Below are 24824 nucleotides of genomic sequence, written 5' to 3'. Positions count from 1 at the left end.
TGTTTTAATAACAAAAAATAAAAAAAGTGTGGACTTTTTTAGAAAGTGAGGACCTTCCACCCAAAAAAATAAAAAAATAAAAAAATAAGCAATATTGAACCTAATGCCTCACACAATTGGTAGAGTGAATTTTTTTTATCAATTTTCTCATTGTTTTAACATCATCTAACAATTAATATTTATATATATACAATTTAAATTTTTAGTTGTTGGGATTGTTTTGATATCTCTACTCAAATTTAGGGTTGGTTTGGGGTGTCTTAAAAAAGTGTACTTTTTGTCTTTTTACGAAAAGATGTGCAGAAAAGTAGAGAGGTGATGTGATGGAAAAAAAGATAAAAAGATAAAAAGATGGATTATATAGGTTATGCCAAACGAGGTCTTAGTTGTTCGTTTAGCAATAGGTTTTTTTAGTTAATTTTTTGACTATTTGACTATTGTAGCTTGGATTAAAAGTTTGTTTAGTTTGTTTTTTTTATATTTTTGTTAAAAAAAATAAAATGATTATAGTTTAGATGTAATATTTTATTTTATTAACTTATTTAATTTATTTTTTCTTTTGTACTTTTTTTAGCAAAAAATTAATTGCCAAAGAAAACTTTAGACCTTGTTTGTCATCCCCTCAAAAAGTAAAAAAGTCACTATCTTATTTAAGTTACATCACTTTTCTACCGCATCACTTCAAACCCAACCCATATCCAATTACTATTTCATAAAAAATCAAAAACTACACTTATTTTCAACATCCCAAACAATGCCTGATCCGCGTTTTGAAATTTCTACCTATCGGTCTAAAAAAGGGTGATTTACGGACTATCCTCATAGATCGGACTTAATAGGTAATTAATTAGTCAGCAATGTTAGGTATCATGAAAAACCTTTTAGGAAAATAATCATGAAAACTTTGTGACCCTTGGATTATATTTAGAATAAAGTACCACACACTAATCAAGTAATCCAATAATCCAATGATCATAAATCTTTTATGATCATTTTCAAAAAAAAAAAAATTCCATAATCCCTAACTTTTCTCTTAATTAGTGCGGCTCTAAATTAATAGATCACGTTTTTAGTTTTATCCTTACAATCCAACTCGCTAACAAACTCACCACTTTTTAATCGATTTTCAAAACGTGACCACATGGAAAGCAAACGACATCTTGAACGATCTATCATCATCTTGTCGGCAATTTGAGAAAATAAGACAATTATTTATTTATTTTAGGGGTATCAGGATAACAATGTTGGTTGTTTGAGTAGTGCTTGGAATGTGTTCGATGAAATGTACAAGTGAAGAATTTGATCATGTAGGTGTTTGGTTAAAAGACAATATGGTGAGAGTTTTTAAAGTAAAACCAAATGCTTTTAGGGCTATATAATGTGAATGATTTGAGTTTGGTTGTTAAGCTTGAAGATGAGATGTTGAAACCTATAATTAGTTCACTTTTCAAGGTCAGTTGCAAGGAAGATGTTATTGGATCTTTAGAGGAAATGCTAGAAAAAGGGTATAATCCTGATTGTATAGTTATTTTATTGTGCCATGATATGTGGGTTTTGCTATGCTGTTTAAAGTGCGATGACAGAGAAGAGGTGTAAATCAGATGTTATTAGACCTAGTTATAATGTACTTACTGGAGTTTTTTGCAGGGAGAGAAAATTGATGGAAACAAATGAATAATTTGGAGATACGCCGAGACAGAATTGTGCTTCTGATGTGATGAAATTGTTGGACATTATTTGATCGGCTATGTTGCATTTATTTTAGATGAGATGGTTTTCAAAGGTTATGCCATTATTCTGCACGTATAATAAAATTTGTTGATGAGTTGTATTGAGGTGGTAATCTAAAGTTACGGACAGTTCTAAATAGTTTTGTAGAAGGAAATTTAATTGATGTAGTAGAGTGTTGGTTCCCATGGCATACAATACAAGAATAATAAGCTTTTAAATGCCTTTTAGCTTGTAGAAACCTTGCCAATGCCATAAGTGATGCTCTTCCAATCAGGTAAGGTAATCAATACCAACATGCTTTTGTATAGTTGATTACTTCTTGTGGAGTGACTTTCAGTCTTAATTTTTATGATCAATCCTAGATATGTTTCATTATTCCTATCAATTTTCCACTCTGCTTGTATCTATTTAGGCATTGTAGATGTTTATAAAGAAGGGGCTGAAATTCTAGTCTACCATTCCTTTCAAGACTTATAGGGGAGTATAGACCCAACACGCGATGGTAATAGTAATAAAAAATAAAAATAAAAAAGTGTTCCTTATGCGTGTTCAGAGTTTGAAATGTGTAGATTAGATTCATTATACGTGTATCTCACACCACACCAAATTTAAATCTACACTATGGATTTAAATTCTTGACATTTTGCTGAATATTTTATTTGAATACATAACATTTCTGATGCCTATTATTGTTGCTTTACACTTAGGTCACATTACGAGCAACCTGTGTATAAAATCTAATTAAAAGTTTCTAATTGGGTTTATTGAACATGTAGCATATATGACAAGGCCTGCATAATGTGACTGCTATCTTGGTCGTTTTGTGTGGAGTAAAGTCCACTCCATTTTTAGAACAAGCTAATGATTTTTATTTTGATATGAATTTTGTGAACCAGGTTTGGCTGTGAACATATTGGAATCATACCCTAAACTTCCTGACAAACGTGACGAAAAGGGTCTAAAAGCTTTAGATCTGTTGGCCTCAAAACCATTGTCCTTTAGAAGTGGATCATCATATACGCTTAAAAATCTAGGCTCCATGCCTTTCATTCCCTACTAGATTTTGGGAGTTTTAGTCTATAGTTGTAAGTCCCATACAGTATGAACTATGAACAATAGGATCTCTATTGCTTCCCATTTTCTTTCTTGCAATTTTATAGTAAAACTTAGGTTAAATTACACTTATCACTCTTGAGGTATGGAGAAAATTTAATAGCTCTATTGGGTTTCGTTTTCAAAATCTGTTTTTTGAAAATTTCAAATAAATAAAAAATAAAAAATAGTTCAACTAGTTTGGTGCAAAAATGAAAAACACCCATTTTCATATTATTTTATTTTATTATTATTATTATTTTTTTTTGGAGGGGGGGAACAAAAAACATCTTTTGGTATTCATTTTCATCAAACTAGTTTCTTTTTTTTTTTTTTTTTGAAAAAGAAATTCAGAAAACAGACTTTGAAAACCAAACCTAACAGAGCAAGTCTTACAATTTCAAAATAATGATACTATTACTAACCTCCTCTACAATAACAGAAAAAGTTAATTGATTATGGAGGATGTAAAATTACACTTTTAGCCTTCTGTAAAAGTTGATATCCTCTTAAGTTATGATACATATTTTTTTTGGGTCAGAAAACTATAATGTTGTTCAAGTTTTATTAACATAGTTACGGACTTGGAAAGAATTAAGCAATGAACAAGTGCATTGTCATATAAATATGGTCTGCATAACTTTAATGAAATCATCAACTAAAAATTCAATCAGATCATAATGCAATGATTTCACCCAGAATTGATCCTTACTGTAACACCTTTTGGCTCAATGTCTTTGAAAATACACATGTGTTCTTATTTATTTTATTTGTTGTATATACTTAAATTATTTCTGCTAATGGTTAAACAGAAGTCTAATGGACTACTTCTAAATACTTATGTTCTAAATCTCAACACTATGATTCTAGAGATGGTTACTTTAGTAACCGGTTCAAAATTTCAAATTGATTACAACAATTATTAAAATTTTGAATTGAACGAACATCTTTGATGACTTTATTTGTTTTTGTTGTTGAGCAGGTATTCCATCCATGGTTATTGATTCGGAAATTGTTGGTGATGTGGAGGACCTGCGTGGTAGTGCACATGATATCTCCAAATCAGACGGGACTTTGTTATCCAAATTAATGTCAGGTATTATTTTATTTTTATGCAGTAAATTTTATAGAGAAAAAAATAATGCAGATGTAATTTTTTTCTGCATATAATTCCCCTCACCCCAAAAAGAAAAATGAAAAAATTATTCTTTTGAGTGTGTGTATGGTGGATTTGACCCGTGCAAGGTAAGTGTTCAGTAATTGTATTGAATACAATTATCTTTACTCTAAAAAAAATAAAAAGTCAACTTTCCCTTTCATCTTATTGATTATTCTACACTGGTATTTTGTTACAGGGTACAGAAGGATCATCAGAGGTTTGTTGCTCTTACTCTTCAACTGTGAGTTGTTTGCAGTTTTTGGAATACAGTTAAATCTGAAATTTTTGGGTCCTTCATAAGTCGCTTGTACACACAAGAATTCACGATTCATGTGATTCTGTTTAAAATTATGGCTGTGGTTCTATTATTACAGGAAAGAGTTACAAACAAAATATAAAGATGGTATAGTATTAGACTTACGGCCACAAGTGCAAAAATATCAAAATATCTGTACTCCAAAATCCAGATAGTTAGTCTTCAGTACTCAAGAATTACGCTACTCAACAATATGAACCATTGCTAACTTTGCTTTCTGTTATTTCTTCTTTGTCATCAGTCCCAACTAGAAATTGAAGAAAATTCACAAGAAAATTGATAGTATGCCTAGCTTATCACTATACTAAATATGAAGTAATTAATTTTTTTTAGGGCAAATTACAAACACCCCCTTCGAGGTTTGGTGAAAATACAGATTCCCCCCTGAGGTTTGAGAAATTACATCTCATCTCTCAAGGTTTATATTTCCATAACAAATTGCCCCCTGAGGTTTTTATTTTCATATAGATTCCCTCCTAATTTCCCCTAATTTGTTATGAAAATTTGACCCTCAGGGGGCAATTTGTAATTTCTCAAATCTTAGGGGGGAATTTGTATTTTCACCAAACCTCGAGGGGGGTGTTTGTAATTTGCCCTTTTTTTAATGCTTCTGACTCTTGTTTGTTGTCTTCTTTTTTTTTTTTTTTTTTTCCATAAAGTTTTTCTGTGGATTAAACGAATTGATGATGCAAGGCAAAAGCATGTGTTTGCAAGAGAGCTGGCAAAAAAACTGATAGAAGAAGAAAATGGTTGGACTGATTACCTAAATTGCGAAAATTTTCATGTTTCTGGATTGGGCTGCTTTGGAGAAACTTCGTCATAGAATAAGAAGAATAGAGTGGTAGACCCACTTATCCTAGCAACAAAGCACGGCATCCATGAGATGGTAGAGGAAATCCTTGAAAAATTCCCTAATGTTGCAACTACATTTGATGAGAATGGAAGAAATATATTGCACATGGCAGCACAGTTGAAGGATATAATTCTCTATGACTAGTTGAAGAAGGCTGTTAATCACGCAGATAGGATGATGGCCGATGTTAATAAACATGGGAACACCATCTTGCATCTTACAGCCTATGAGTGCAAGTAGGGTCATTTTCTCGCAACTCATTTTGGACCTATAAACCGAATGTCGTGGGATGTGTTTTGGTTCAAGGTACATATCAAATCAGATGTGTACATGGGAGTAGTTGGTAAAAAAATTGGTAAATCAATTCCCTTATAATATTGTCTTCTCACTCGATATTTTTGAATTTCTACAGCGTGTACAGAATGACTCTCATCCACATTTGATATATCATCGAAACATTGAGGGTAAGACACCAAAAGAACTATTTGAGGAAGAGCACAAGGACATGATAAATAAAGCTGAGAAAGTAGTCAAAGATATTAATAGCTGCTTGATGCTTGTTTCTACTCTAATAGGCACGGTCAATTATGCAGCACTTTTTACTATCCCTGGTGGTTTCGATCAAGACAAGGGCCTGCCAATTTTTTTCACAAAAGCAAAAAATGGACGAGAGGATCTGCAGTTGTTCATGGTTTATGTAGGAGGAAGTCTGGTTGCTTCTTTATTGGGTTTGGGAACTCAGCTTTCAATACAAGTGTCACGGTTCAACAGTAATGATTTTTACATTTCATTGCCGTTGAAATTTCTTTGTACAATCACGTCCTTGTTCTATGCTGCAGCCTTCTCAATCACAGCATGCTTCCAAATCTTCATCATTTAGGGTGCCTTCATAAATTCATATTTTGCGGTGATGGTGCTTGCCTGTATATTTATGACCATTGTTTACACGGACGCATTATACTTGACCTATGATTACTTGTACTACGTAATTCGTTATTCGCTTGCTTATAGAGGCCAGAAAATGTAAGTCTGCAGCTGGGTTGGTACCTGTTTTAAGATCATGTTTGTGTTTGTGTGGAATTTAAGTGTGACTATACATGTGAGACAGATATATGTATTGGAAAAGAACTGTTGAAGGAGAGTTTCTCAAGTATTGCTAAGACATGCTATAAATACAGTTAATTTTGTATTCAAATAATGCACTGCTATAGATCTTGTTGGCATGCTTTAGATGTGGAATGTGTATGGTTCACGAGCTCTAGTTTGTTATAAATGGTAATGGTTTTTATTTATTTTTATTTATATTAATTTTTTAATTGTCGAACCGCCTTTGGCGGGTGGGTTTCATCAGCCATGGACGAACCATGAAACTTAAAATTTGGTGGGTCGTTTGAATTTGTTTGGCAGTTTTGAATCAGCAGATTGAGCGGATTTAGGTGGGTTCCAACATCTCTAACGGCTGTCTCTGTACCTAGTTTGGTATTTTCTTTTTGAGTCAGTGGTTGTTGTGTTGAATTTTGTGTGTTGTGCAACTAATAAGTGCGACTATATTCCATTATACTAATTCAATGTTATATATGTTTCTTGGCACGAATACCTTTTAACTTAGATTAACAAAATTTCAACATTTTTGTTTATGTAAACTCAATTAAATAAGGCTCTAGAAACAACATTTATCAACAATAAAACACTCCTAGTCTGTTGTTTGATTGTGTTTTTATTTTCAGTTTTATGTTTTTCAACAATACAGAAGAGGAACAAAAATAACAAAGGGTTTGCCTTCTTCACAACCCAAAAAAGCATGGTTCCAATGAACTCAAGAAAGCAGAGTTGAACTGTCCTAGAAGACAAAGCATGGTTCTAATGGATCATCTGCCAATCCTTGGAGAAACCGTGGAATCGAAGGCATACCCACCTCTAAAACTCCCTCTAGAATTTGGACTACCTATCCCATACTTGGCCTATCCTTCTCATCATCTTGAATGCACCAACAAGCAACTTTGCAAGCTCTAATCACCTTTTCAACATCACCATTGCCTTGCAACCTGTAATCCAACAAGCTCATGACTAATTCCTTGCTTTCGTTCATTTTCGTTGCCACTAAAAATGGAAAGTACCGATCCATTTCATCATCTACCATGTCACTGTTTCTCCTTTCTGATATAATCTCAAATAACAGCATTCCATAGCTAAAAACATCAGCTTTTGGCGTGATTGCTTCACCTGATATCCATTTTGGTGCAAGATAGCCTTGTGTTCCTCTTGTTGTTGTCAAAACCCGACTAATCTCTCTCCCAACAAGCTTAGCAAGCCCGAAATCAGCCACTTTTGGGTTGTATTCAGCATCCAGTAAAATGTTTTCAGGCTTAATATCACAATGTATGATGCAATCTCTACATTTCTCTTGGAGGTAAGTCAATCCTCTAGCAGTCCCAACTGAGATGTTGTACCTTGTTTTCCAGTCTAAGATATTAATGTTGTCTTTTTTAAACAAGTGAGACTCTAGAGAACCATTTGACATGTAATCATAAACTAAAAATTGTAAGAAAAATTGATGTATATTATTGATTGATTGTATTTGTGTAGATATTACAATTACAAGGATTCCTATTATATAGGAGTGTGTTTGGGAGTAGGTGGAGAGTAGGTGAAGTGGAGGTGGTAGTGGTGTAGTGGGTTAGGTTTAGTGGAGTAGGTGAGGTGGTAGTGGTGTAGTGGGTTAGGTTTAGTGGAGTAGGTGAGGTGGTGGTGGTAGGTTTATGGTAAATTCTAACAGCCCCCCGCAAACTCAAGGAGGATAGAAACTAACCAACTTGAGTTTGAAGAGAGGAACAAAACAAGAAAATACATAAAAATAAAAAAGGATAGGAGACACTGTATGGTCGTGTCAGACCGTTGGTGAAGACACTGTATGGTGGTGTCATAACGTTGTAGAGGACACTGTATGGTGGTGTCATAACGGTGTAGAGGACACTGGATGGCGGTGTCAGACCGATGTAGAAGACAGTTTATGGGGTCATGTCGGACCGTTGTAGAAGACAGTTTATGGGGTCATGTCGGACCGTTGTAGCAGACACTGTTGTGACAGTTGTTGTGACAGTTTACGGAGTCTTGCTGGACCCTTGTTAGAAACTAACCGGAATCAATGTCGGGACAGTTTACAGAGTCTTGTCGGACCCATAAAGGAGCTAACCGGAATCAATGTCGGGACAGTTTACAGAGTCTTGTCGGACCCATGAAGGAGCTAACCGGAATCAATGTCGGGACAGTTTACAGAGTCTTGTCGGACCCTTGTAGAAACTAACCGGAATCTATGTCGGGACAGTTTACAGAGTCTTGTCGGACCCTTGTAGAAACTAACCGGAATCTATGTCGGGACAGTTTACAGAGTCTTGTCGGACCCTTAAAAAGTCGCACCCTCAAAAGGTGTGCCCAATCTGTCAAAAGGCGTGCCATCAAAAGGCGTGCCAAATACATAAAAAGGCGTGCCATCAAAAAGCGTGCCCAATTCATCAAAAGACGAGCCATCAAAAGGCGCGCCAGACACGCGGTGATGCACGTGATCGACAGTGCGCGTGTCGGCCTCTTCGTCATGTTCTATATAAATCAATGCGGAGGCTGAGGCAGAAAACCTGCTAAAATCTTCTGAAAAAACTCTTCCTTGCCTGAGAGAGAAACTCTGTAATACTCTGTAACCAACCCGTCTCTGAAACACTCAGCAACATGGCCTCTTCTTCCCGTCCAGCTACCCAAAACATGGCCTCCTCTTCCCGTGGTCTGCTCACGCTCTTTCCAGAACTGAACGAGCCCACAAGAGAAATAACTGGTGCGGTGGCCAGTGAACCTCAACCAAACACCTCTGGTTTTGCTCCGTTGAACTTTCCGATGCGGTCGGTGGAGCAAAAAATGGCAGTGCAGTCAGATGTGGAGGCCAATCAGTATACCTTGAAGGCATGTGTGGAAAGCATGACGGCGGTCACAAACTTGTCGAACCGGCTGCAGAGTAGAACAAATGAGGTGCAGCATTTAAACGCCCAACTGGCTCTGCTCCAACGCATGTATAAGGATGCGCGAGCAGAGATAAGTGTGTTAAAGGCAGAAAACAAGGAGTTGAAGCGGAAGGCCACCGTGATGTTCCGATTTGGAGGTCCACCATATGCTGTAGTGGAGGAGCAAGGAGGAGGCAACTTGCTTGGTGGTCTAGGAAGCACGGAGGCAACACCGGCAAGGACCACCCAGGACGGAGGCAAGAAGAAAAGACCGGCGGCTGAGTAGAGAAGAAAAAATCCCACTGTGGGTGTGGTGGTTTTGTTTGTGTGTGTGTGTGTTTTTTTTTTTTGTTTTTTTTTTGATGTAAAATGGTGAACGGGGGGAGCCCCGACATGAATAAAAGGAGTGTGGTGTGCAAGGTCGTCTTATGCCTGGTTGTTTTTTTTGTTTTTTGTTTTTTGGTTTTTTGTTTTTGTTTTTTTTTTTTTTTGTGGTTGTGCAAAAATAAAAAAAGAAACAAAAAAATAATAATAATAAGAATAATAATAAGACTAATAAGAATGGGCTGTGCAATAGATTAAAAGAAACATAGATATATATAGATAGAGATATATTAAAATAAGAGAAAGTGGAGTGGGGTGGATTAAATAAAAAAAGAAAAGGGGCTCTTTATGCAGGTGTATGTCGGCTAGTGGAGAAAAAGAAAGGAAAAGAGGGTGGCTGAATATGCCTTTCACTATGCTAAGGCCCATGGTAGAGAGAGAGTGTCTGCAATCCACAAAGCCAACATCATGCAGAAAACTGATGGTCTCTTTCTTAAGTGTTGTCGCGAAGTTGCCGAGAAGTATCCTGACATAACATATGAGGAAGTTGTTATTGACAACTGCTGTATGATGCTTGTGAAAAATCCAGCTCTTTTTGACCTTCTAGTGATGCCTAATCTGTATGGTGACATTATCAGTGGCCTTTGTGCTGGGTTGATTGGAGGCTTGGGCTTAACACCAAGCTGCAATATTGGTGAGGGAGGCATTGCTCTTGCTGAGGCTGTGCATGGTTCTGCACCTGATATTGCTGGAAAGAATCTGGCAAACCCAACAGCTCTAATGTTGAGTGCTGTAACGATGCTTTGCCATCTGGAGCTGCATGATAAAGCTGATCAGATACCATGTTAAAGTTGATGACAGATCTGGCTTCAACCCGCATGGTTTCGAGCCATGGCTTGTTCTAGAAAGAGAAAGTATGAGAGAGATCTTGCGAGTTGATGGAGGTCTCAAATTGGTTGAGGTCCGGCGGGCGGTCAAGGCAAAGTTGCCGCCCGCCGGAAGGCGAAGAATACCAAGAGCTTAACCTTGCTCTGATACCATGTAAGAATTTATGTATTATTGATTGATGTCTTGATTGATAGATTACAAGATTGATTAATTACAATTCCTATACAATCTATATATAGAAGAAAATGTGGTAGTAGGTGAAGGTAAAGATGGGAAAGGTGAAGTGGAGTGTGTAGTGGAGTAGAGGTAGGTGTGGGTGAAGAAGGTGTAGTGGAGGTGATAGTGGGTTAGGTTTAGTGGAGTAGGTGAGGTGGTGGTGGTAGGTTTATGGTAAATTCTAACAAAAATCTTTTTGTACCTTGTATGTAGAAACCCCGAAGGCAAACAAGGTTGATGTGTTGGATCATCCCAATGGTGCTTACTTCTGCGCGAAACTGCTTCTCTCCTTGCTTCAAACTTTTTAGCATTTTTACTGCTACCACGATTGAATTGGGCAGTGTTCCTTTGAAAACTGTACCAAAACCACCTTCGCCAAGCTTTTCTGAGAAGTTCTTCGTTGCAATTCATATGTCACGATACTTGAACACCGCCAAAGAATCATCAACTTTCTCCAAAGTACTAGCAGTGTCTCTCTGTCTCTTCCTCCAGAGGACTACCAAGACATTGCCAAAGAAACAGAAGAAACCACAAATTGCTCCAAAAACAATCAAAGAAGTGTTTCTCTTCGCCTTAGCCTTAGCTTCGCTTCCAACCAGCTGGGATGCTGCTACTCTAACATGAAGATCTCTTCCACTTTTATCATCTGATGAGAGTTGTCGTAGATTGAACAAACCACCTCCCCAAATCAAACAGCTGTTGTCATAAGCATAAGCACTGCATGAACAATTTCTCAAGCAAGCTAATTCACATTCATCAATGTTTTGAACTGTTATCAACTCTGAATTCACAGGAAAATCGGTGTTTGGCACCATGGAAAATTTGTCATTTCCTCTGTTTTCACACTGTAGAGGAAGTTTCCTCACACACCCACATGAGTGATCCCCCAATTCCCAATTTGCTTGAGTCCTCGGTTCAAATCCTTCAATGCAAGTGTAAATCGGTACATTTTGGTTACAACTACTAAATGCACCACAAAAAGCATAGACTGTGCATTGTTGCGGTGGTTTCATCCAGAATGTACTCCACTGCGGGAAGTCCTTTCCCCAGACAAATTGTTTGAGTTGTCCAGTCACATCGAGCGCAAATCTAGTGAGAGTAGTAGGGTCACTGGCATCATATATGAAATAGCTCTCATTTGTATTGTTAACGTACGTGACATTTTTTATGTAATAGTCCAATTCTATCTCAGGAACAAGGCTAAAAACTTTCCCACTCCATATCCCACTAGTCCAATACAAGTTAGACACATTCCAAAGCAATATATGACTTGAATTTGGCTCCACCTCTAGAGAGAACAGACTTGGTGATGGATCTTCTGAATTTCTCCAAGAAGTAAGAGCTTGTTTTTCATTTTTGAGTTTATTGTATCCAACTTTCCCACCGGGAAGCCACGTGTCAGTTGGGTTAGTCGAAACTCTGCCATATCACATTCGAGGAATCTGATATATCTCTAACAATGAAATTTCCATTGTCAAGAAGCATGGCTATGGTTGAGTTGGATTAAATAGTGTACACATATTTCAAACAGGACCTATGGGTAATTTTCTCAAAAATAAATTATGAAAAGTGTAAATGGTAAAAAGTAAAATGAAAATAAAAAAAAAGAAAAAGAAAAAACTTTTTTGTATGAATTTGATTAGAATTAAAATTTTGTTAGAAAATAAGAATACTAATTATAAGTAACTAATTTTATAACAATTTTAAATTTTCTTGTATTTTCTTGTGTTTTTTTACAAGAAGCTGGAAGCTTAGTTACCATTCTATTATGAGTTGTACAAGAAAATTAATTTTCTTATAACTTCTATCACTTTCATGCTAAACAAATTTAGAATTTTTTTTTTTTTTTTTTTTCATTTCTTCCACTTTCTACCATTTTTATCCTAACCAAATTGAGCCTTGTTGTCAGCCAGCATGACAAGAAAGAATTCAGTATTTGTGGCCATTTTGGATTTTATCATTTTGACTCTGAATATATGTTGTAGAAGATATTTGTTTGCATGTTTATTGATGTTTCATTGCTACAAACCAATTGTTTGAAGATTTTCAAGCTTTGTCCATTATGGCTATGCTCCATACCCCTACAACCCCACTCTCATAGCATTGTGAGAGAGAGGGAAAAAAAAAAAAAATATGGTTACAAATCAATTGAGAATTGTGAAGGTCACAAAAAATTGGAGTCTCTAGCATTTTAATTGCACAAGTTGGCTACATGATTGCAACATGTGGTGTCACGACCCACTCCCTGTACCTAAGAGTTAAGTATCGTGATGACCAGTAACTGAAGTTACCTCCGGTCAATTTTTGAACAAATTAATAAACGCGAGCGGAAGTAATATTCAAGTGAGGGTACCAAAATAATCATTGGAACTTCTATTTTTATTACAAAATTTATTGATCAAAAAGGTCGATATTTACATATAAACATATCATAAAAGTGCTGTGTGTGTCTATTTCGCAGTCCCATATCTAAGACTTTCCAAAAGCTATTTCTGAATTGCATTGTTTCATGAAAATTGGTAAACAACAATAAGCACATGACAGAGTGAGAAATATTATGTCAATAGTATAAGGGACACAAAATAACCACGGATAGTTATGTAACTAAAATATTTAAGATAACTTAGTCTGAACAAATAATCATTTACATAGCAAAACTGAGATTACGTAAATAAATAACTATAACCACGGTACCGAACAGAACGGAGGTCACAGGAGTGATAGCCAGAACAAAGGTACGGATTCAAGAGGTGGCTCGTACGGATTATAGAGGTGGCTCCCACAATAGTGTAGCACTTATCTCCGCATAACACTTTATTCCGCACAGAACAGAGGTCCATAGATCCATGACAATAGAGGGCCACAAAGTGACCAAATAGAGGCCAATGGTTATTTAAGTCTCCCAAGATGTGGGACTCTCGTGGTGATACTTTCAAAACATAATTATTTATAAGGTCATAGTCAAATATTCTTTAAAATATAAACAAACATATCCGTGGATTTCATTTTAAGTAAATAGGGGTCGGAAAATAACCCATGTAATTGAAATATTAATATAATTTATAAAACATAACTTGTATAAAATAAATTATGATTAGTCAAAACATACGTAAAATATATTATGGTAACTCAAGGTATAATATAATTCACTTTAACTTTAATACATCATTCTTTATTTCCACTATCAAAAACCTTCTTTATTTCCAATAGTCTCACCTTCTTTATTTCCAATATTCTCTTTCCCTTCTCTGTTTGCTTTCTCTTTCTTTCTCTCTTCTTTCCTTTTTCTCTTCTACAGGTTGATCAACTCCTCCCTATTTATAGCGAGGTAAAAGCCACATCCGGCCAACGCGTGGTAGCTCAAAGATTTGCTCAGGATTTATACTTATCAAAATAAATATTTAAGATAATTACACTTTAATCCAGTTTTTTAATATAACTATGTAAATAAATTAATTCCTAATTAAATTACACTCTATCGTATGCCAACAGAAAATTAATTATTTATTTTACTACAACATTCATTATTATTATTATTATTATTATTTATTTACTCTTACTTTTATATTTATTTATTTATTATCTTTAACTTTAATTGGGCCCAACTAATATTATAATTTCATATTTTTATTAATTTGGCCTCAAATAACAATGCCTAATTAATCTCATATTTGATAATCTAATGCCAAATTAGATTATATATTTATTATTATTTATTTAATAATATATCATCACATACAATCATAATACTAGTATAAAATTTAATGGACAACTTAAATTTTCAAGTTGTTACATGTGGGCGTAATTGTTTAAAACGAAATCATGAAAATGTAAGCATTGTGTTAACGGATACCATTTTAGTGGATATTAATCCTGAGTTATACGTGTATAAATATATATATATATATATATATAATTTAGTAATAAAGAAAATGAATAGAAGTTGTTTTTGAAATTATGAATATATAAATCAATGCAATTTCTTTTTATTGATAATTATCAAACTGTTAAAGGCAATTTTTTTAAGGAAGAAAAAAACCGTGTCAAAAAAAAAGACCACCAATTCAAGAATTTATTTTACATAATAAAATAAATGTGTGCATAGATCGGAGCAGGCAGGTTTTGAAAAAAATTATCAACCCAACCGTCCCTGATCAGTTGAGAAATTCTCCACACATCTCAAAACTGTGTAGATAAATTGAACAATTTGTCGGTTTCAAATTAGCAATTTGAACTGATGGGTTACAGATAATTAATAAAAGAGTATGGACACGTGCTATTTCAGAAATAATTAATATTTTTTCATTATAGAGAAGTACTAAAATGTTAGTGCTTTACACAAGTTAAATTACCCTTAGAAAAGAAAAATATTATGAGACTGATGAGTTCTACCTTAAGTTTTGACTCTTGAAAAGAACTTATTTTTTGATTTTTTTTCAAAAATTAAAAAATTAATTTGATAAAACGAAAAACCAAAAGTGTTATTTTAGATTTTCAAAATTTGGTTTCACTCCAAAATAGAGAAAAATCATATGAATATATATGACTCATATATATATATATATATATATATTTCACCAAACTAGACTTTGTAAAAAATAAAAATAAAAATTAGAAAATAGATTTGAAAACACAACTAAACATGCTATCAAATTGAAATTCTAGAGGACTGCGTTTGGATCTTAGATTTATAGAGAGATATGTTGATGGGTAAGAAAAAGAAAAGATCCAAAAAAAAAAAAAAAGTTCCTCAAAGTTAATTTCTTATTTCTTTTTTTTTATTTTTTTTTCTATTTATAAATTTAAGAATTAAACACAAATTAAAAATGTAATTAGATAGTGAAGATATTAGACTCTTCCCCCCTCCTTCAGATATTAGATTATGTTTTCTGATACTACATTTTTTTTATAAGGGCATCTCTAACGGTTCATCTTTTTTTATTTTCACTAAATTTGAGTAAAATCGTCCTTTGATATCAAGTGCTTCAACGGAGTTTCATCAAACCACCGATCGACCTGGCAAATGACTGGGCAGATGTTCGGCTGGTCGACCGACCAGTGTAAATTTTTCACAAATTTTTGCCTTGAGGTGGTCATTTGGAAGACATTCGGCGGTGAAAATCCAACGACAATAAATAGTAATTTGATGAAAGGCACATCCATCCTCCTTAGTTTGATGAAAAATTTGATAAATTCTGGATTTAATGAACCGTTGGAACAATAAAAAGTAAATATTTTTATCAAATTTAAATTTGATGATGTATTTGAGGAATCATTGAAAATGGTCTAAAGAATAATTGATTCATGAATGAATGTGTGAAAAATTACCTGGACGGATTGGAAATTCCAATAGGTTTTGGTTTGTATTTCCCATAACTGACACTATATTTAGATCTGAAATTTGTTGATAAAAAAAAAAAATGAAAAACAAAAAAATATATATAAGAAAGGAAAAAATTTACTTTGCCTACTCAAATTTATTATATTTGTGGCACTGCACTTGTGAGCTATCAATTTGGGCTTACAACTTTAAACTATTGATATTAATTCATTTTAATTAAGGATTGAACTTCTCTCAAATTTAAAAATGAATTTGATCGTCATATTTAGGCTTGTAAAATTTATCATGAGTCTCGTTTCAATAAATCCAAGCTATTTATTTTGTAAAACCTTCTATGTATATCATTCATAAAAAAAATGAGCAAATTACATATACCTCCCTCGAGGTTTAGCTAAATTACAGATACCCCTTAAGATTTTAGAAATTACAGATACCCCCTTGAGATTTTAGAAATTACAGATACCCCCTGAGGTTTATATTTTCATAATAAATTGCCCCCTGAGGTTTATATTTTCATAACAATTTGTCTCCTAATTTGTTATGCAAATAGTATCTTCAGGGGGTATCTGTAATTTCTCAAACCTCAGGGGTATCTGTAATTTTACTAAACCTCGAGGGGGTATATGTAATTTGCCCAAAAAAAATTAAGTCGATCCAATTATCATTACATTTTCATTTTATTGTATTTCTCCGAAAAAAATGAATGAAAATATGTTTTTAAAATAGATAATTCATTTCTTCCAGACACAATAAAATGAAAAAATTATAATTATTAGATTGATCTAATTTTTTTCATGGATTATATATATAGAAAGCCTTATAAAATGAACAGTTTAAATTGTCAAAATAGAATCAATGGTGACCTCACTTGTCTGAACATGATGGTCAATTTGTTACTTGAATTTCAAAGAAACCCAAACCATTAATGAACCAAGTTGATTTTTTTCTATTTTTATTTTTTAACATCATACCTGCGGTGAATAATGCTATATGCACCAATTAATATACTAACGGATGATGTGACATAGTTTCAAAGGCTTTGAATTTTTGTTGTTTGTATAATAGGTGGGATCATAATATTACAGTAATAATGTCATAATATATATTGATATACTAATTGATATATCAATTAGTATATGTAAGACTACCATATGCCACTAGACAAATATTTGCGTATGTGATTTGTTTAATTGGGAAATATCTGAAGAGAGTAGTTTACATTGAAGTTTTAAGTTTTACAGTGGAGGATTATCTTTAACACAGTTCATAGCACCAGCACAAAAGCAAGAAATCTTCTTCCGAAGAATTATAATTGCAGGGGACCAATGGAAAATCAATGAGTGGTCTGCATTCCACTTTGGACTTTTGTAGTCAACCTCATCAAGGCAAGAGCAAATATCTTATTTGCAAAGTCAAAAATGTAATTTAGATGAATTTGACTTATGAGATCTTATTATTGGAATTTTAAGTAATTTTAACTATCTAATATATCATCAAGATAATTGAGTATTCGGGTTAATTTGTGCACACTTTGACTTGTCTAATCTTAGGATCTAAAGTTAATGATCAGACAAATCTTTAATAATCCCTTAGGATGACTCAAACCTTAAATTTTATTTTTAGATCTTTATTGCTACTTAAATGTTTCACCAGCACATATTGAAATAATCTCACCAGATGTATAGGAGAATGATTCTGGCACTTTAGGGAGACTCAAACCTTAAATTTTATTCTTAAATCTTTATTGCTAAGCCACTTGAATATTTCACCAGCACACCTTGGAATAATCTTACCAGATGCATAGCGGAATGATTCTGGCGCGTTTCATGGACTCTTGATCAATTTGATTTTCTATGTGTTTCTTGGAAGCCCATACAAGTCTGTACCGTTACCGTTAAAACCTAGCTTGTGAAGTGCACCAGCCTAACATCAAGAAGGAAAAAACAATAAAATAAAAAAATAGGTGTTTTTTTTCTCTCTCTCTCTCTCTTTTCTTTCTTTCTTTCTCCTTTCTGATTATTAACTATTTTTTTTTTTTTTTGGATTCATAATGATTATTAACTATAAACTTATAATAAAGTGCACAAACAACAATTAAACAACAGGACATAAACCCCAGAAGAACTGTAATGATAATAGTAGTAGCTGTAATTTACTTTAACTCTCTCTTCAATTTCTCCACAGCATATAGAGAATGACTCTCATCCCCATCTTTTACATTATCCAAACAACAACGGAAAGACAACAATAAAATTATTCGAGGAAAACCACGGCGCGGTGAGAAAAGAAACCGAGAAACCAGCCAAAGACATGATGGCTTGATGCTTATTACCACACTCATTAGCATTGTCAACTACGCAGCACTTCTAACTATTCCCGCTGGTTTTGACCAAACTAATGGCCTACCTTTTTTATTCACACTACCTTTTTTATTCACACGAGCAAGCTCTGGAGAGAGTGATCTACGCTTGTTCCTGTTGTACGTAGGAGGAAGCCTATACGTTCTTTACTGGCATTGGAAACTCAACTTTCGATTCCATTGTTACGATTTGGTAACAACGAATTTCTCATTTCGTTACCATTGAAGTTTCTTATAGCTACCACATCTTTGTTCTATGCAACGGGCTTCTGTATCAGGGCATGTTACCAAGCATATATTCTTGAGAATGCATTTGTGAAACCATTTTTGGGGGGCTATGTGGATTCGCTGCGTTCTTATATGGGCCTTGTTTACATAGACATATCACTCCCAATCTTCAATCACATTTACAATGTTATTCGTTATTCATTCACTAATAGAAGCAAAAAAATATAGTCTGTCTCTGTACCTAGTTTGGTATTTTTCTTTTTGAGTCGGTGGTTGTATTGTATTTTATGTGTTGTGCAACTAATAAGTGTGTGACTATATTCCATTATATTAATTCAATGTTATATATGTTTATTGGTACCAATGCCTTATTAACAAAATTTCGGCACTTTTGTTTATGTAAACTTAATTAAATTAAGGTTTTAGAAACAACATTTATCAACAATAAAACACTCCAGTCTGTTGTTTGGTTGTGTTTTTATTTTCAATTTTCTGTTCATCTTTCAGAAAACACTAGTTTATTGAAATTCAACAATACAGGAGGAACACAGAAAAGGGGTTTGCCTTTCTTCACAACCCAAAAACATTCATACTTAGCATCCTATTATAAACTCAAGAAAGCAGGGTTGAACTGTCCTCAAAGAAAGAGCGTGGTTCTAATGGATCATCTGCCAATCCTTGGAGAAAATGTGGAATCGGAGGCATACCCACCTCTAAAATTCCTTCGAGAATTTGGAGTACCTGTGCCATACTTGGTCTATCCTTCTCATCGTCTTGAATGCACCAACAAGCAACTTTGCAAACCCTAATCACCTCTTCATCTTCAACATCACCGTTGCCTTCCAACCTGTAATCCAACAAGCTCATGACTAATTCCTTGCTTTCCTTCATTTTCATTGCCACTAAAAATGGAAAGTACCGATCCATTTCATCATCTACTATGTCACTGTTTCTCCTTCCTGATATAATCTCAAATAACAGCATTCCATAGCTAAAAACATCGGCTTTTGGCGTGATTGCTTCACCTGATATCCATTCTGGTGCAAGATAGCCTCGTGTTCCTCTCGTTGTTGTCAAAACCCGACTAATCTCTCTCCCAACAAGCTTAGCAAGCCCGAAATCAGCCACTTTTGGGTTGTATTCAGCATCCAGTAAAATGTTTTCAGGCTTAATATCACAATGTATGATGCAATCTCTGCATTTCTCATGGAGGTAAGTCAATCCTCTAGCAGTTCCAACTGAGATGTTGTACCTTGTTTTCCAGTCCAAGACATGAATGTTGTCTTTTTTAAACAAGTGAGACTCTAGAGAACCATTTGACATGTAATCATAAACTAGAAATCTTTTTGTACCATGTATGCAGAAACCCCGAAGGCGAACAAGGTTGATGTGTTGGATCATCCCAATGGTGCTTATTTCTGTGCGAAATTGCTTCTCTCCTTGCTTCAAACTTTTTAGCGTTTTTACTGCTACCATGATTGAATTGGGCAGTGTTCCTTTGAAAACCATACCAAAACCACCTTCTCCAAGCTTTTCTGTGAAGTTCTTTGTTGCAATTCGTATGTCACGATACTTGAACACCGCCAAAGAATCATCAACTTTCTCCAAAGTACCAGCAGTGTCTCTCTGTCTCTTCCTCCAGAGGACTACCAAGACACTGCCAAAGAAACAGAAGAAACCACAAATTGCTCCAAAAACAATCAAAGAAGTGTTTCTCTTCGCCTTAGCCTTAGCTTCGGTTCCAACCAGCTGGGATGCTGCTACTCTAACATGAAGATCTCTTCCACTTTTGTCATCTGATGAGAGTTGTCCTAGATTGAACAAACCACCTCCCCAAATCAAACACCTGTTATCATAAGCATAAGCACTGCATGAACAATTTCTCAAGCAAGTTAATTCACATTCATATTCATCAATGTTCTCAACTGTTATCAACTCTGAATTCACAGGAAAACCGATGTTTGGCACCACAGAAAATTTGTCATTTCTTCTGTTTTCACACTGTAGAGGAATTTTCCTCACACACCCACCTGAGTGATCCCCCAATTCCCAATCTACTTGAGTCCTCGGTTCAAATCCTTCAATGCAAGTGCAAATCGGTACATTTTGGTTACAACTACTAAATGCACCACAAAAAGCATAGACTGTGCATTGTTGCGGTGGTTTCATCCAGAATATACTCCACCGTGAGAAGTCCTTTCCCCAAACAAATTGTTTGAATTGTCCACTCACATCGAGCACAAATCTAGTGAGAGCAGTAGGGTCACCGACATCGTATGTGAAATAGCTCTCATTTGTATTGTTAACGTATGTAAAATTTTTTATGTAATTGTTCAATTCTATCTCAGGAACAAGGCTAAAAACTTTCCCACTCCATATCCCACTAGTCCAATACAAGTTAGACACGTTCCAAAGCAATATATGACTTGAATTTGGCTCCACCTCCAGAGAGAACAGACTTGGTGATGGATTTTCTGAATTTCTCCAAGAAGTAAGAACTTGTTTTTCATTTTTGAGTTTATTGTATCCAACTTTCCCACCGGGAAGCCACGTGTCAGTTGGGTAGTCAAAACTCTGCCATATCACATTAGAGGAATCCAATTTATCTCTAACAATGAAATTTCCATTGTCAAGAAGCATGGCTATGGTTGAGTTAGCCGATTTTGAAATCGAATTTGTCGACCAAATTTGAGTGTTTGACTGGTCTAGTAGGACTAAATTTCCATCTTTCAAGAGTTTCAATTGTGAAGAAGATGGATTTGAAATGGGTTGGATTCTATTTGCCACCCAAACTACTGTTTTGATTGGTAGTTTTTTGTACCATATGCCTATGTAGTAGTTTTGAGAGTTACCTGGAGTGAAGACGCCAAGCTCAAAAGATCCACCTTTGGAGGTTATTGTTTGGTTCCCAGAGAGAGACTGTCCAGCATAGATGGTATTGGTACCATCTGATCCTTTTGAGTAATGGGTATTGAAAGATAGAATGAATAAGGGCACAACACAAAGAAAGAGCCATTGAATTTTGCATATGGGACTCATTTTTGCAGAGTTGCACCAAAGAATTGGATGTGATTGATGTATTAAAAGAACACAAGGATTAAAATTAAGTTGGTTGTGCTCTTTACTAAGTAATCTTCACTGGGCTTGGTGAGGATAGACCAAAACAAGCCACACAGTCCTTGCACTAAAAAGGTCGATTTCAAACACTATCAAGAGTAATACGATCTTGTGGTCTTAAAAAAGAGTTGGAACAACAGTGTCCCAGAAGAAAAGTAATAATTTTTTCTTTTTTTAAACTTGTTGATTAGTATTTCATGGCATAAAATCAAATCGTTTCAACTTTGGCTTGCGAGAAGATGTTTCTGTTATTTGAAAAGCAGAAAAATCTTCTCACAATGCTGATTGTGTCTTGCTGCATGACAAGACAAAAAAGAATATGCTGTAGAAGATTTGTATACCGTTTATTGATTTTTCATCCTCTACAAATTCAATTGCTGTAAACTTTATGGACTTGTCTATTTTGGAGAAAAACAGTACTCAAACTTGTTTTTTTTTTTTTCCGAAATTAATTATTATTGTTTTTTAATAAATTCAACATATTGAAAATATTACTATTCCTCCCTCAATCACCTTTTGCATTAATTCGGCGTGGATTTGAAGTATTTTTTAGGCTGCATAGGGAGATTCTGATATTGTTTTTTTCTTTTCTCTTAAATCTATAAAGAAGAATAGATAGATGCATGTATGTTTGGAAAATTACCTGCACAGATTGGGAAGTTCCCATAGGTTGTTGTTTAGATCTGCAATTTGTCGACAATAAAATAAAATATACAAAAAGAAAAAATTCACTTTTTCTTACTCATAAACTATTAATTTCAATAATTAACTTCTTAAATGATTGACATTAGTTCACTTTATTTCAAATTGTCAACAAATTTAAACTTTTTACGGAATATCACACATGCCTTCACACAAATTATTTGTCCTTGTGATTTACTTAATTTAATGGAAAAAAAAAAAAAAAAACTTGAGCTTTTAATTTTGTCATTGTAAACCTCAAAATTTTTATTTATTTTCAATTTAAACTGTCTATTTTCGTTAAGTAAAATCAACAGAAAAAATAATATTTTAATCATTAAATTCAATAAAAAATGATATTTTAGACATTTTATAGATACTTACATTGAATATAATAACTAAAATACTATTTTTCTCTTGATTTTACTTAACAAAAATGGACAAATAATTTATATTGAAAGCAAATCAAGATGTTAGAGTTTAAATTGATAAAATTAAAAACTCAGGATCTATTTTGTCCCTAATTTAATTATATCCCAATATAGTATTTTGCTAAAATTAATTGTATTTTGTGTTTTAATTAAAAAAAAAAATCCAAAACAACTGGCTGTCATTTTTTTTTTTTTTTTTTTTATAAATTATATCTGAATATTTGTCTCCTTAAAGTGAACCAGTACCATCAATTAATATAGCATGTTTGCCGGGTATAGTATTCCGTAAAAAATATTAACCTTCTAAACAATTTGGGAGTAAAGTAAATTAATATTAATAGCTTAGGAAAGTTAAGGGACAAATAACACACGTTTGATAGGTATGAGGACGCAAAGTGAACTTTCCGTTTGTTAGAATATAATATGTAAGGTATTGCTTTAATAATTAGGTTAGTATAATAATTAGTATGCTTTAATAATGTACCTTTAATAATGTTGTTTGGTTTGTGCTTCTACTTTAGGTTTGTAATTGTTCTCCCTCTCCTCTATAAAGGAGAGAGCTCAACACAACATTCAATACATCAATCATAATATATACACAATTTATGCTCTCTCTCTATTAGTTTATCTTACATGGTATCAGAGCTAGGTTAACAACCTAGTCATTCTGCTTCACCGGCGGGCGGCAGCCTCGCCTTGGCCGCCCGCCGGACCTCTACACATACCTTCACTCCGCTACCACAAATTCCATAGCTGAACTCTTCTCTGCCGTACGATGGCTCAATCAACTTGCTGACCTCTCTTCTCTGCCAATGAAGGAATCCCACCTTCCTTGACAAGCAAACCCCTATTCCACACACTCTCGCCACACAACTGCAACAACGTCATCACCGCGAACTCCTTCGCTCCGTCAACATCACCGACTTGAAAGGCGGCAAGGTGACGGTGTTTGCGCCGTCGAATGAGGCGTTTACGGCCATCAATGTGCCAGATCTGAGCAAGCTATCGAACGCTGCTCCACTCATCCTTATCCTCATCATCATCATCATCATCATCATCTGCTAAACAACACACACACACGGTACCCATCTCTCTCCATTGACACATGCATGACAGACACCCACACCCAGCACACATAGGAGGGTGGAAGAGTTGAGCATAAGAAAGAGGAAGACACACAATACACAGAAACACACAACAGAACTCCTCTCTCCCTCACTCTCGGAGCTCTCGAGCAAGGGCCATGAAAAATGTTCAAAGCTGCTGGATCTCTCTCTCGACACCACGACGGCTTTCTCTCCAACCCGGCTTTCTTCTTCTGGAAGGAAAGCTCTGTTTGTACAATACTTAGAGAATTCCCGCTGCTGCAACTCCGATCGCAACCACCATCCTATCCCAGCTCCACTTCCTACAGACGCTGTGACCCAGGCTGCCGTCGGTCTCTCTCTCGCTCTCTCGGCGGTTGACAGTGGAGGGAGATAAGAGGAAGAAGGAGGAACTCAGCAGAGAAAATGATTGATATCTCAGGAACTCCAGAGCCAGAGGAAATTATGCTCGAAGTATGCAAGGGCCTTCACGAAGTATCATATATTTGGTCCATGGGGTGGGTCGGCTCGTTGAGTTTTTGGCTTGTGAAGTTTCTGCAAATTAGAATTTAATTAATTAGTATAGTTAAAAAAAAAAAACGCCAGCAACAGAAAAGTGCACAAAGCTCACATGAGATGGGCTCACACAAATGCATCTCCATTCTTCCTTTGAAATCTCATTCATTTTATTATTATTATAATTCTTATTATTATTATAAACACCGTCAGCATCTATGACCCAACCCCATGCTCTTTCTCTCGTTTTTCAAACCCATTTTACTTTTCTTCCTTTATTATTTATTATTTTTTCTTTTCATTTATTTTACACCACCAAACACTTTACACCCACTCTCTCTCTCTCTCAATCCGGAAAACAGATTTTCTCTCTCTCACTTTACTTTCTCCACCACCCACAAAACATTATCATTACCATTCCACCAATACTAATATATATATATATATATATATGTCTCTTTTTATTCCATCCCACCACACTTATTGGGCCACTTGTCC

General features: G+C 34.8%; 4 protein-coding genes and 2 pseudogenes across 14 annotated transcripts in view; 2 read left to right on the top strand and 4 right to left on the bottom strand.

Annotated features, from left to right (window-relative positions):
- Positions 1-24824, bottom strand: part of LOC114259518 (dihydroorotase, mitochondrial-like) — a 103227-nt gene that overhangs the window by 55619 nt on the left and 22784 nt on the right. The gene's annotated exons all lie outside the window — the stretch shown is intronic.
- Positions 691-6440, top strand: LOC114259521 (uncharacterized). Of its 4 annotated transcripts, XR_014338399.1 has the most exons (6): positions 717-2816; positions 3806-3919; positions 4179-4199; positions 4540-4580; positions 4958-5457; positions 5564-6432. XR_014338399.1 is itself a non-coding variant. In XM_082883760.1 (5 exons), exons 1-3 carry the CDS (start codon positions 1990-1992, stop codon positions 4280-4282), a joined length of 234 nt encoding a protein of 77 aa, XP_082739886.1. In that variant the 5' UTR covers positions 691-1989; the 3' UTR covers positions 4283-4580; positions 4958-5457; positions 5564-6440. The 4 variants fall into 4 exon arrangements, 3 of the variants coding, with proteins under 3 accessions (XP_082739886.1, XP_082739884.1, XP_082739885.1); XM_082883760.1 differs by having other exon boundaries at positions 691-2005; positions 4179-4580; positions 5564-6440; XM_082883758.1 differs by lacking the exon at positions 4540-4580 and having other exon boundaries at positions 695-2005; positions 5564-6430.
- On the bottom strand, positions 7097-7672 carry LOC145798168 (G-type lectin S-receptor-like serine/threonine-protein kinase At2g19130 pseudogene; annotated as a pseudogene).
- Positions 9933-10313, top strand: LOC145798167 (3-isopropylmalate dehydrogenase, chloroplastic pseudogene; annotated as a pseudogene).
- LOC145798166 (G-type lectin S-receptor-like serine/threonine-protein kinase At2g19130) lies at positions 10976-18449 on the bottom strand. The gene is made up of 4 exons (XM_082885653.1): positions 18411-18449; positions 17786-17832; positions 15897-15962; positions 10976-11987 (listed from the first exon to the last, which is right to left on the bottom strand). Exons 1-4 carry the CDS (start codon positions 18447-18449, stop codon positions 10976-10978), a joined length of 1164 nt encoding a protein of 387 aa, XP_082741779.1.
- Positions 18931-22231, bottom strand: LOC114259516 (G-type lectin S-receptor-like serine/threonine-protein kinase At2g19130). Its single transcript, XM_082883727.1, has one exon. The coding sequence runs from the start codon at positions 21533-21535 to the stop codon at positions 19109-19111; it is 2427 nt and encodes an 808-aa protein (XP_082739853.1). The 5' UTR covers positions 21536-22231; the 3' UTR covers positions 18931-19108.

Source organism: Camellia sinensis, chromosome 8, assembly GCF_055761805.1.
Source record: "Camellia sinensis isolate YWXY chromosome 8, ASM5576180v1, whole genome shotgun sequence".
Lineage (NCBI taxonomy): Eukaryota > Viridiplantae > Streptophyta > Magnoliopsida > Ericales > Theaceae > Camellia > Camellia sinensis.
This window is presented reverse-complemented; position numbering and strand designations above follow the sequence as displayed.

Bases quoted from the DNA above. Each gene is read 5' to 3' on its own strand.
- LOC114259521 (XM_082883758.1), top strand. The intron at 3,920-4,178 runs GTATTATTTTAT...ATTTTGTTACAG, and splicing joins GTTATCCAAATTAATGTCAG to GGTACAGAAGGATCATCAGA. The intron at 4,200-4,957 runs GTTTGTTGCTCT...TTTTCCATAAAG, and splicing joins GTACAGAAGGATCATCAGAG to TTTTTCTGTGGATTAAACGA.
- LOC145798166 (XM_082885653.1), bottom strand. From the start codon at position 18,449: ATGGAATCGAAAGTTGAGTTTCCAATGCCAGTAAAGAAC. The intron at 17,833-18,410 runs GTATAGGCTTCC...TCTTGATGTTAG, and splicing joins TTCCAATGCCAGTAAAGAAC to GCTGGTGCACTTCACAAGCT. The intron at 15,963-17,785 runs GTATGGGCTTCC...AACAAATTTCAG, and splicing joins AACGGTAACGGTACAGACTT to ATCTAAATATAGTGTCAGTT.
- LOC114259516 (XM_082883727.1), bottom strand. From the start codon at position 21,535: ATGAGTCCCATATGCAAAATTCAATGGCTCTTTCTTTGTGTTGTGCCC.